The sequence below is a fragment of the Vidua chalybeata genome, chromosome 8 (genome assembly GCF_026979565.1).
Source record: "Vidua chalybeata isolate OUT-0048 chromosome 8, bVidCha1 merged haplotype, whole genome shotgun sequence".
Taxonomy (NCBI): Eukaryota; Metazoa; Chordata; class Aves; order Passeriformes; family Viduidae; genus Vidua; species Vidua chalybeata.
Window position 1 is genome coordinate 13,102,477 of NC_071537.1, and position 13,297 is coordinate 13,115,773.

Sequence of the window (13,297 nt, forward strand, 5' to 3'; positions counted from 1 at the left end):
CTCCCTTTCACAGCTGTGGCACTTTATAGACCATCTTGGCTCCCTCACATAGAAGAAATTATCCACTGATTTCCATTTTCAGTATTACTGGAGTATTTATAAAATATTTTGGCCTTTCCTTCGGTTAAAGTAGAATTATCTATGTAGTAAAGAAAGGTCTTTCCTGCTCCAGTAGTGTCTGGGCAATATTGGCATTGCTCAAAAAAATGAGTCTCCAGCAGGTATTAAAATAAAAGGGTGGTGTTGCTGGGAGTTGGGGACATGTTAGTAGACAAGTGTTGCCAAAACAGTACATCATTTGAGGTAGATTTTAATGTGAGTATGGAAAACTTAAGTTCTCATCATGCTTCAAAATAAGCTAAAATAATTCTATATTTTAATGCTTTGTATTTCTTTTAAAGTTTCTAGTTTTCTGTACATCAGTAATTCACGATGGATATACTGACCAAGAAATATGGCTGCTGCTTATATTGCTATTTAAAATAAGCTTGGAGAAACAGTTAAAACCTTTTCTGATAGATTTTCAGTGCCTTTTTTTCAACCTTCTGGTGAATATAAAAGACTGGGATACAAAGGTAATTTCATACACTTATTGTACTAGATTTGTGAAACTGCAACTTCTGTTTTGAAGTTTTCTTTTTTGGCCTACCAGAAAAGTACTGGCTGAAAATATAATGTAGAATTTTCAGTAATAGTACATATAATAATATGAAAAATTCAAAGCTTTGTGTTTGTGTGAGATTTAGGAAGTGGGTGGGTATACTGAGAGGGTTTTTGTAGCATGACATTGAGTTGCCTGTCCTCTTCTACAAGAGTTTATCTTACGTGTGCTAAAATAGCTGTATGTTTATAATGGCAATCTGAAAGAATGAAGAAATTATTGCACTATGCTGGTAAGCTGTCATTAAAAATATTCTGATCTCAACTACCCTACTTTAAATTGTATTTAGCAGACTCACCTCCTGGTGCAGCACAGAAATTTTTTCATGTACATCATCTCTTCTTAGATCAGTTCCTTTTATCAATTATGCTGCCTGTGTTTCTAGGGAGTAGGTGTGTGCTCCTTTGCAAATAAAGCAAACAGCCCTTCTTCAGTTTCAGGATGTTTTGTTGTTCTTTTGAAGATGCCTGAGCTGTGCCTGTCAGTGAGTGAACTCTCCAGTAATCCCCACAACCTCCTGTGGCTCGTTCAGCTCGTGCCCAGCTGCATCGCGCGTGGACGGTAATGACGCTGTCATGTCAGAAACACATAGATCATTAACAGCTGGTTTATTTGTGTAAGCTCACAGTCTGAAAAAGGCAGTATTTGTTACATGACACTTAGAAAAAAGGGATTTGTTTTTCTCGTATGTTACAGATGTATGTGCAATTTTTAGTGTGCATGTATAGCTTCCTGATCACCTCTGCTGTGAAAAAGGGTTGTTAAATCTTTTATGTATAGTTTCTGGGCTGTGGATCCTTGGTGCCCTGTAGCAAAGGAAGGCTTAGCTTCAGGTTCTGACATCCATCACTCTAATTCTTGTCTGAGTGACCAACATTCAAATTTTCTTTGGCTGATTCATGTCTACTTCTAAGCATTATTCTGAGTTCTGTATCATTTGAAATTAGTAAATTATGATGTAACTGAATGAGCAGAATTAGTTAGGGCATTAACATCAGGCTTGGAGACAAGTATCTAGCATTGTTTACTTGTGCAGAAGCTGAGCTGCAATGAGATTAAGGATGCTTCTGTTTTACTAGCCTACTTAGTGGTATAGCACCTATATTCAGAAAATCCAGTTTAATAGTTGCAAGCCAGTTTATGTCTAGGGAAGATATGCATAGCCTCACGTACTTTGTAGAAACTGTGGGTTTGAAAAATTCTAAGGGAAATAATTTTTTAATTGTTTTTCAGGGAAGTAAAAAGACGCCTTAGCCTAGTGATAATTGCAAAGTTCCTTCATAAAAAGCATGTAGAAATACCTGATGACAGTGACAAGCAGGTACTGCTTACATGTGTTGTCTTTGTAGAATTTGAAAGTTTAGAAAACATAAATACTGTATGCTTGTGTTTTATGTTTTAATATTGTAAGCCTGTTTTCAAGAACCTTGCCAAATGACCAATTAATAATTTTCTGTTTAGATTAGTATTAAAAGTGTATTTGCACATGTGTGTAATCTGTATGTTCTACAGCTTGTGCTTGTTTATATGCCTAAACATTAGTTTTGGACACTGGTAAGTGATCTTCACTTCTGTAAGTCTTCCTTATGTAATCATGTGGAGACACACTGTTTTCATTGGTTTGATCTTTTATTGAGAAAGTGTACAAACACTGGAGTCTGTGAATAGTTAAAATTTACTCAAAGCATGAAAACTTCATTTTTAATTAAAAATCCCTTTTCTGTTCTTGTTCCAATGGATAAGTAATATTGTAGTGGCACTCAGTTTCCAATTTTCTGTTGTTAGTAAATCAGTCCAATTTGTTAATGCTCATTTCTGTAGATGTTTCTTCTGCATCACTTTCTGATGTGTATGAAACCTTCTTATCTACTGAAGAAAATGAGAGAGATGAGAAAAAGTCAGAAAGAGCACAAAGATGATGAAGGTCATGCAGAACTAGAACATGAGGTATATAACCAATAGTGCTTTTTTGCTTTTGTTTTTTATGCATATTTTTTATATTTTATATATAATACTATATATTTTATACAATTTGGGGAATGTTTCTTTTACTTTTTAACAGTTCTGTGTGTGGAACTGTAAATACACTGTTTTGTTACTGTTCATCTTTAAAATATTACTAGTTTTGCTTATAGTCATGGAGGAAAGAAAGGAGCATATTGTGGAGGAACCTGTATTGGGTTGTTTTACAAACAGGGAAATGGTCAGATTTTCTGAAGCCACAGGGAAGTCTTGAGTCTCTACTTCTGTAATCAGAGGACAATCTTCCCTCCCTTCTGATGTAATCAGTGAAAACTGCTGGGTGCTGAGCCAAACCTTCACCTTCAGGCTTCAGAAAAAGATTTGTGAATCTTTTATCAACATTTTCTCTCAAACAAGTGTTTAAAAGATTTAGTATTTTCATCCATCCAAAAACAGAGTATTGGTTTGGTTTTTTGAGTGATTAACATGGAATTTCTCAGCAAGTGTTCTGACCTGGGGGTAGATGATGGGAAGATAAAGCCAACTGCTGAATTTAATTTTCAGTTAGTACAACCACATTTTTATGGATTACATAGTTTATTTAAACCAGTATGGTACTGGCTTAAAATGTTTCTAATATGTGAATATACTGTTTCAAATTAGTTACTTAGGCAGATACGTTGATATACTTGTCCGTTGGCCTGGCTGTTGGAGAACTCATTCCAGAAAGCAGAGATGGTTTCGTGTCTAGATGTGAAGAGCTGAAATTATGGTGCTTTCACTGCTAAAGTTCTTTTGATTTCTCTCCAGGTATACTACCTAATCTATGTCCTCCTTCATCTAGTCAGTGAAGCCAGTTGCCTTGATGTTGGAAATTCCAGTCAAAGGGTAAGTAACTTTAGTGGCTAGACCTGTAGATTTTTAAAATGTTGTTTATCATGCACACTTAGTCTGTTTTGGTAAGAGCTATCATGTGATGGAGGATCACCAGTGCATAAGAGCACTGGGGGAAGCTTTTGTTCTGGGCAAGGTAAATGCAGAAGAACTTCTGTGTGTTTACTGCAGAGAAAACTCACTTCTGTGTTTCTGTGAATGGAGCTACCTCCAGACATAAGGCTGTGAAACACCAGGCATTTGTTGTGTTAATCTTTCTCAGAAAGTATCTGGAGATAAACTTAACATAGAAATTCTAAGTCAAATGATTTGCTCAACTTTGGAAGTAAGTTTGAAATTTTTCAGTCTGGGAGAAAGCCACTTCAGAAATATCCAGTAAAATATTTTCAAGCATGTTTAACTTTCCTGTGCTGGAGTGCAGCAAGTGAAAGCAGGACTGTAGCTCTTCTCTGTGGTGGCAGTTCCTTTTTGCCATATGATGTGAACATCTTGTAAGTAATTCTGTCTGCTTAGCCTTTCAGTATTTGTATTCAGATTTCTGTGATCATTTGCTGGGAGTTGCTTGCTGCAAGGTGTCTGTGTAAAACTTCTGCCCTGAGGAGTCACTCTTGGCTTTTAAGAAATCTGTCACAGGAACTGTTTGAGACACATAAACCAGTAATATTTGGCTACATTTGGATGCTTAGGTGTCTCAGTATATGACTTAAATTTGTGGAGAACTTGATATTTTCAATTGTTTTTTTAATGCCTCAATTTCTTAACTAAGAAAGATTTTATTATTCACTGACCTGTTAGCCAGTGGCAAGAGGGGTATGGCTGAATATTGTGTAGGCTAGACTTGTGCAAAATCAATCTTAGCTATTTCATTTCTGCCCCTCTTCCAGTTAGAGAGGATAAACTGTGGTGGCCTTGAGACACCAGCAAATGTTTATAAATAGAATTTCAGCATGTCTCACCTGTTCTGCAGAGCGGAGCCTCTTGGCAGCTGTTCAGTGAGAGATTGAAAACAGGAATTTTATGAAGAAATTAACAGAATACGAAAGACCTTCGGAGTCATTATTGGGAGATCCTGAAGTGCAAAACTGCTTTATTAAAGTAATCAGAAATTTAGAGAAAATAAAAGATCAGTGCATTAAACCTTGGATATGTTTTACCTGCTCAGCCAATTCCTACAAAAGAAATTATCTGAGTCATCACTACTAAAAAAGGTTATTTTCAGCTATTGTAACTTCAGATTTTTTTTGCTGATAAAAGATGTGAATGGTACTGCACTGGGTTTGCTATTTTGGAGGCAGAAAGGATTTGCAAATTAGTTAGTAGGAATTTTAGAATTTGTGTTGTATAGCTCTGTTAAAAACACTTAGACCTGCTTTACCAGAAGCATGCCAGATAGAGGATCTTGCAATGTGATCTTTTCTTTCTTTTCCCTTTCTTAACTGTGGATTTCTGAGAGAAATTCTAACTGAAGCATGTAGTTTTTAAATTGATATAATATTTGAATAAAGCCTGTAGTTTTGACATAGAGGATTTAATAGCTGTACACTTTTGTCTTTATTTAGCAACACTTACTGAAGCTTTGTCGTGCCTTAGATAAGCACGTGAAAGGCGATATTAGGGAAGATGCAAGAATGTTTCATCAGTCTACGGTAAGATGCAAAACTTGATTTTTCTCTTTTGTTTTGGTTTTGGGGTGGTTTTTAGTGTTTGTGATGCATGTTGTTCCCTCATCTCAGCCCTGGAAATTCTAGGAGTTCCTCATGGGCTTGGGGGTTTTTTCCTGTTTTTTTTCTATCTGCATCATGTTTTTGCATGGGGATAAATACATGCCCATTTTAATTCACTAAGAATACTCCTTATGCGAACAATGGGACTCTTAACAGCTCTGAAATGTGACTGATCATCCCTTTAGCCAGGCATCTCCACAGAGCTGCTCCCATTCTCTTTGTGGCAGTCACTGGTAGCTGACTCCAATTGTAAGAGCAGAGCCTACCTGCCAGGCATGATAGAGAGGACTGAAAAAGTTGCCTGTCTTGCACAAGTCTCCATTTTATTTTTCAAATGAATTAATTAATTAAAAATGCTTTGGATTTAAGCCAACTCTATGTGACTTAGCATCAAGCTTGGACAGCTGCCTTTTGTTTGCTTTGTTGCGTGAGCCTTACATCTGGTAGTCCTAATTCTGTGACCTTCATGCTTTGCATGCTGTTGTAACAAACCAAGTCAGCTCAGTGATAAAGTCATCAGCCCCAGCTTTGAAAAGCCTTGGCTTCTTCAGCTTCAAATCAGACATCTGCAGTTGTGTGCTTCCTTACCTCTCAAAAACATTGTTCTTTTCTTACTCAGATTAGTGGAAAATGGATCCTTTTAACAAGTTAATTGCTCTTGCCTTGATGTTGTATCTCTGGTTGCTTTCACTTCTGTTTCTATTTGTCTTTGCATTGAGAGGGGAAAACTCTGGTTTCTCCATTGCTTCATTTGTGTAATACTACAGTAACTTCTAGAGGATGCCACTGTACTGGGTTTTAACACAGCATATGAAGCAAATCTCAGTGTGAATGGCTTGGATTAAACACCTGCTTGTGGTTGGTTATGAAAAAGCACAGTTTTATGTACAAGGAATTTGTTTCAGAAGTAGCCACTGCTGCATTGTTGGCTTTTATGGCCACAGTTGCCCCTGTTCTAGGTACAATCAGACTTGTGTGACAAACCTCATTTCCCAGGGATGAGGTGGTGTTTGGAGGCCAGAGGTTTGCATGATAATTCCAGACATTCAACCTGAGGAGTCATGTGCCTCTAATGTTTGTGGAGTGCATGACTTTAAATTCAGTCATGAGTTACAGGGATCTGAAGTTGAGGTGATGATTCTTGGTGACAATAAAATTGTTCCTTTCCAGTAAACCATGTATATTGGGTTATCTGTTTACTTTTGAGTTTGAAGCTATGAGGGGGAACACAGGGTATGGTTTTGTCTTTTTTAACAAAAATGGCTAAATTAATCAGTGTGAATTTGCAGGTAAAAGGCTTGGCTGCTAGGATATATGGGAAATGGCAGATCGTCATACAAACCACTCGGCTTACTCAGGTACTGTAATGAAACTTCTCTTTCCTCATTGTGGGGTGCATTTAATTCAGTTTTTAGTACTTGGAAAGGGCAAATTCTTTTCAAGAGATTTTGTATATAAATGGCATGTCTGTGGAATACATTAGATGTATTAGAATGGATTTTAATTAAAATTCTTACTTTGCTGGCTTCAATAAAAGCAGCATCTCCTTTCCATCACTAAAAGCTCTCTTTTTGTAAAGGTGTGTATAATACACTGAAATCCCAGTCCTGAGTCGAGTCACAGGGCCTGTCTTTGATTACAGCTATTAGCAGATGCTTCCAAAAGGAAATTGGGGCAGGAATGCAGTGAGGCACATCCTGCTGTGGTCTGGCACCATGTGGCTTTGAGACTTCTTGAGTCCAGGGCTTTATTCACATATGTTTAAGGGCTCTCAAAAACTCCTCCCCCTTTGAATGTGTCAAATTTCATGCCATGATTAGGCAAAGCCTCTCATGTTTGTAAAAAATATGCAGTAGTAAATAATGCCATGATAAGTCTCAGAAATATTTGCCTTTGTGACACCTAGCTGGCCTTGGTAGGATAGGGGGATAATTTCTGCTGATACTCAAAGTTCAGAGCTCTTTGTTCCAGCCTTGGCTTGTAAGGTTTCTCTTGTAATGTGATCAGACCACCTGTGTGAGTCCTGTCTTGGAACATAAAGCTATCTCTCTTGGAAAAGCTTAGCTTTCCAGTAATGTAGGGTATTGTTTACATAAAATTTAAATTATACATTATGCCTAGTATTGATTGCAGTTAAAAACTGTGTTATTAACAATTTATAAAGACTATTAATTAATCCCAAAAAATGTGCAAAAAAAGCTGTGTGTAGTGTGTGTGATATTTCATGTTCTAGAGCAAAGAGTGACACATGTAACACATGGCTACAGAATCTGCTTAACAATTAATGAAAGTTGATAACAAGGTGGCTCTTTCAGTGTGGTTTTTTTTTTTTTTTGGAGATATGTGGAGTTGATTCACATATGGGAAACTGGCAAGTGTTTCAGATAAAATTCCAGGGATTTTTCTCCAGCACATTGTGGTGCTCCCAAGCTAATCACTTGCCTACTCTACTCATTTCTTCTGACATTGGATTTCTGACTTGTATCCTAATTTGTTTTTACCCTTTAGGGAAAACTGCATGACTTCTGGGAGCCAGATTCATGAAATCTTGCCTAGGTGAGGGAAAACAGAAGAAACTGAAATCAAGAAGGATGTAGAATGAATGGAGCTTCACCTTGTTTGGAGCAGAAGAAATCAGTCACCTGAGTTAGAACTTGAGCTTGATTTGGACAAGCTCTAGACACATAAGAATCTGATTTGACTAACATTTGTTTTTTACTACAAGTGCTCTACTTCTGAAAAATTGAAGTGGATCAACTGAAAAAACCCAGCTGTTCCTATATCCCTATCAGAACTGGCTAGAAATATTTTACTGTATTGAAAGCTGAGGGAAGTTTTCTTGTTTCCCTTGTTAATCACAAGACATAACTGAAAACAGTAAGTATTTATTTTCTTGCCAGCACATACCTTCAAGCATTGTTTTATATTGGCTGGCAAAGAACTACCCTGTGATGTGAAATGTGAGTTCAGGAGGAGTGTTAGACCTCCCCTGTTGTGAGCAGGTGAGTAAGTGGTTCAGATGTGGGCTGAATCATGGTAATCTGCAAAGCAGAATTGGTATGAACATCCAGTGTCTCTTAAAAATACAAAATACAGCAGTTGCACCTTCTTTAATCGGAGAATAAATACCATCTCAGTGGAGATTAGAGAACAGCATTTGGCTCACCTTTGTAAAGACTGAAAGCCATATGATGACTGAATTCCTTGGTGTGAAGTCCTGCTGCACAGACAATATGTGCTCAAAGTTCCAGGAGCTGTCTGTGAAGTAATCAGAGGAAGGTATGATCTCCTTTTGTGCTCTCTGTATAAATGCTATCACTTAAATCTTACACTGTGGTTTGTCTGTAGGATGGGTGTAATAGGAAGAAAAAGTTCAGTTTTTGGGTAGAAGCACCAATGGGGATTCCCATAGTAAGAGATTTTTAATAACATCAACGTGTGTGTTTTATAATACTATTTTGTTTTAATTCTTGTAGATTATCCTGTCTTGTATGAAATTCTCTATGATAAGAATGTAAAATAAGGCTTAAAAAACCTGCCAACTACAAAACCTTCAAATTTAATTATGTGTGTTACATATAAAAGAACTGCTATAGAATGGACACATCTTAGAGGAAATCTATTAGATTGCCAATTCATACTAAATGTTTTTTCTTTCAAGTGTTATTGTTATGTCAGTGTCATCTTTTTCTCTTTGATAGCTGTCTGCCTTCCCACTCGTAACAGTTGCTTACTCTCTTGCATATATTGTATGTAATTTTATTAATGTTTTTATTTTTTTTCCACTAATATTGTATAAAGGTAAAAAATGTGGAATGTTTTCTGTATTTAATGTGTATATATTTTCTTACTGTGTAAAATTGACATTGCTGGCCTGTATATTTTGAAGAAGAAAAGGGGAGGAGTTTAGATGAACAGCTTTTATACTGCAGTTCAAAGCATGTTGGAACTGCTGAAGGTTTTTCCACACAAAATAGCCACTTTGATATTTACTTTCATTTAACAGAACAATGAAAAAATAAAACCAGACACTCCTTTCTAGTTAAATACCCCCCAACAAAATGGGCTCTATTTCACAAAAAACAAATGGCCACAGGTCCTCTTTTATTCTTATGGCACATATTACAATTCTTGGGTTCACAGCTGATTAGCTCACTATAGATGGAGACAGTCTTGAATTCATTCTCAGCTCAGCCAGTCCTGTGTTTTCATGCTTAATGCCTGTTCCAGCACTTTCCCTCTTCCCCCACTCCTGCTTGGTTTAAACTTCTCTTCCATCTGTTCTGTAGCTGAGAAGTAATTCCTCAAGTGCTGAAGTCTAGGTGTGGGTTAAATTGGTGCTCATCAGAATCCTTACAGAGATGATTCCCAAGCATCACTACAGGGTCTTTACAAGAGGATCCTGGCAGTGAAATAGCAAACCTGCTGCCCTTGTGTTTTGCCAACTCATTTGCTGTCCCTCAGCCAGGACTTGCATACATTGGAAAAGGTTGTTTCCTTTTCCTGCAAAAGGTTGTTGCACACTAAAGGTCTTAACTGCTTTGGATGTCTTCAGAGACGCATTTTGCACTTGAGGTCTATCTTTTGATACTATGTTGGCTATATTAAGAGCCCAATGATCACATTTCATGTGGAAGTACATGCACTTTATTGCAGTAATAACAAAAAAAATAAAGTCTGGTTATAAAATATATGTTTGTAGCTCCTTGCCTTTTTTTTTTTTTTAATTTTCTAGTAAGCCTCTCTGTGGCTTAAAATAACCTAAACACTTCTGGTTTTAAAGTTGAAGAAACCTGGCAGTGAAACTATTTTTGCATCTCATATTCTCACTGTTCCTGTTGTGGAACTTGGTAATGGATGGGGATTTCAGAAGTGATTAATGATGTGCAGGTAGGTCTGGCTGAAGGTCAGTAGGACGTGTCATTGATGCAGCGGCTGCAGGAACTCTCTGAAGTCCCCAAGATAATGATTTAGTTGAGAATGTCTTTGGGAAAAGCAGGTGACTGGCATACCTGAAGTGTGCTGTTATTGGTGGAGGATTTGGTTAGATTGCTGCAAAGGCATTTTAGAGGTAGGATTTCAGTGTGGAAAAAGACTTAATATTGAGGGTTGATTCACATATGGGGAAACTGGCAAGTGTTTCAGAATAAAATTTCTGTGCTGGTTTTCTCCATTAGAGGTGTCTGTGCTCAGCACTGTCCAGCACCAGTCCTGGGGGGCTGGGGGCCAACATTTGGGCACAGGGGCTGCAACAGACTGTGCTGCTGTGGAGATTCAGGCAAGTACTTCCAGGTAGCTGGGTTCCTCTGCTCATCCTGTTACTAGCAGGAGTACTGGAGCCTACAATACTAATGCTGGTTTTCTGTTTGTTTTCTTTCCCAGGAGAATTGGATGTATAGCACAGTATCCCTGGCTTGGGGTTTGTGTTTTGCTTTTTTGTTGGTTTGTCTTTGTGGTGGTTGTGTGACTTCCTGTTTTATTGAGAAGGGCAAATCAGAAATGTTTCTGCTGGAGATGACCCTCCTAATTTTTCTGGGGTCCTATTCCTTGGGTTTGTGAGCTTTTGGAGAACTACTCCTTGCCCAAAGTTCCCCAGTGGGAAACACGGTCCCTGCTGGAGGGGCAGCTGGCATATTAGTGCTTCTTTATGCATCCAGAAAAAGAGAAAAGGCTCTTGGCACCGGCTGACTTAGAGCAGTGAAGAGGTTTGATGAGCTTGTAGGAGCCTGAGGAGCTGCAGAGGAGCTCCAAAGGAGCCGCCCAGAGCGGTCAGACAATTATCAGTGGATTTAGCTTATTCCTTGTGGTTTAACTTATCAGAATTCCTTTAATTGCCGTTTTCCCCATATTCCCCCAGGCTGTGAAATACCTTCATGTTTTGCCTTGTGGATATTTTGCCAGCTTTACTGGCAGGGCCCCTTCTTATCACGTGTTGAAAAGGGCTTTCAGTGCTGGGGAATGGCGTGGGCTGCTGGTGGGAAGGATCCTAGGAAAAGTAAATTCCTCGAAGGGCTTCTCTGCAGAGAGGCTTTTAGTTTTGCCTGACTGATGCTTTTTTCAGCCAGCGCTTCCTCGCCTTTGCAGTCAGGAATTTGAAAGGGAGTATTTTATCTGGTATCAAAAGCAAGGCTGGGTGGTGAGAGAAGAAAAACATTTGCATCTTCCATCTTGATATTTTGATCCGTTTGGAGAATGCCAGTCCTATACTTTACGGCTGCTTTTAAGCGGCATTCGAGTATGTTGTACTTTTTTGAATGCCTCCCTTGTCTCTGCGTGGTGAGATGCTGCTAATGTTTCACCTCCTTCAGCTTTCCTGCCACCTCCTATTTCCCTGTAGGGAGGTCACAGGGGAGGGGATGGAAACTCCACTGGAATTGTTCCCTTCATTGTCATCAAAGCGCCTTTGCCATCAGCCTGGGGGGAAACCTAAAGCTTTTCAAGGCAGGTTTGGCCCGCATGGTGTGTAGGGGTGGATAAAGGGGCCATTTTCACACACCTTTGTTCCAGTGCTTCCCTTTGGGTTTGCATTTGCGGCTCAAGCTGCCTGAAGCCGGGCGAGCGATGCTCCTTCCTTCTCGCAGAGAGAAGCAGAAAGGGTAAACGTTATTTGTGCTGCTTTTGTGCTACAGGGCGAGTCCTTCACCCGAGCAGTGAGTGCTGTGAGCTGGGGCTTGGCACGCAGGCTCCGGGGCTTTGCTCTGGGTTTCAGGCTCTCTTCTCCCGAGGCTTGGTGAAACTCCTGGCTCTCGGAACAGATGGAGGAGCAGAGGGCCTCCTTCCTCTCTGGACTGACCACCAGGCTGCAGCTGAAATAAAAACAATAGCTTCGAGCTGCCAGGGGCAGTGGTGGGGAGAGGGGGAGCAAGGCATTCAGTTTCATGCTTTATTCACACTGCAGGCTTTTATAAAGGCAGTGTAAATCATGCAGAGCAGCCATGGGCTCCGCAGACAGCATCGCTCAGACACATTGATCTGCATGCTGGAAGCCGAGTGGGTCCCCTTTGCCCTAACCAGGCTGTGGGGAGAGGCCTGCCAGGTGAGGATGCTGAGCTGCTGCACTGCATATCACCTCTCCTTCACCTTTGTGAAGCACGGCTTGCCTCCCCTGTGTACTAACCCATTTTTGTTCCCCCCAGTATTTTTCTGCTCCAGCATTGTTATGGTAAGGTTTGCACAACGCAACGTGTTTTTCCCTCCAGTTGATTTTCTCTGATTAGCCCATTTTTCCACTTGCCCTCATTCTGTTTTTTCCCGCAGTATGCGAATGCCGTTTGCTGAGAAACTGTGTCAGCCTTCCTCTAATTAAGAGTCTGGCAGGAGCCAGCGCAACAGTAATTTTGGAGATGACGCTTCCAGTTTGGAGCTGACAGTAAGCTGAGGTGCTGCGGCAGGGGCTCGTGCTGGGGATGCGGGAATGTTCTCCGGCTGAGCAGGACAGGGGGACCCACAAGGAGCCTGGTGCAGGAGCAGTGAGTACCCTGGGTGCTTGGGTGTTTAAACTATGTCCTCTTGAAAAGCAGCTGCAGGAATGGTTAAATCTGTGGTTATGTCACAGGTTTAGCCCTTTGTGAGGGAGTCTGTGTGTGTATAAAGGACAGGAATAAATTGCAGTGGCCCTAAGTCAGCTGCATCTCTCTGAAATAGTTGTAATGTTGGAAAGTAAGATGGAGAGCTCAACAATCAAATGGCCTGAAAAAGGGCAAATAAGGAGAAAGCCATTCAATGGCGCTCTCTAATACAGCTTCAGACTCCATAGTTCTTTTATTAGCAGGAAAGCTCAAAGCAAACAAAAGGAGACAGGAGCTGGGGATCTGCTTGCCTCAGGATGTTGTGGATGCTAAAAGCTTAGAGGTTCAAAGAGTGTTTTATGGCAGAAAAATGCAGCAGGGGTCTGTGAAATGAAAGCGGTTCTCCCTGGCTGAGAAAGCTTCAGGCTGCTGATCCCTGAAGGGTGGAGCATGTGCTGGGGAGATATCCCAGATGTCTGTCCTGCTCCTTCACCCCCTGCAAGGTGCTAGGATTTGGTCCACTGTGCTGTTAATGCCTGTATGCTTTA

The 13,297-nt window shown here is 39.9% G+C and overlaps 1 protein-coding gene across 2 annotated transcripts in view; it reads left to right on the forward strand.

The window, feature by feature from the left end:
• Positions 1–9,934, forward strand: part of SLF2 (SMC5-SMC6 complex localization factor 2) — a 29,850-nt gene extending 19,916 nt beyond the window's left edge. For both annotated transcript variants that reach the window (XM_053949604.1, XM_053949605.1), the window contains exons 13-20: positions 402–575; positions 1,125–1,222; positions 1,895–1,982; positions 2,483–2,608; positions 3,434–3,511; positions 5,077–5,163; positions 6,531–6,599; positions 7,750–9,934. In XM_053949604.1, the coding sequence (XP_053805579.1) occupies positions 402–575; positions 1,125–1,222; positions 1,895–1,982; positions 2,483–2,608; positions 3,434–3,511; positions 5,077–5,163; positions 6,531–6,599; positions 7,750–7,785 (756 nt within the window). In that variant the 3' untranslated portion in view covers positions 7,786–9,934. The remainder of the gene's footprint in view (positions 1–401; positions 576–1,124; positions 1,223–1,894; positions 1,983–2,482; positions 2,609–3,433; positions 3,512–5,076; positions 5,164–6,530; positions 6,600–7,749) is intronic.
• Positions 9,935–13,297: the final 3,363 nt, after the last annotated feature.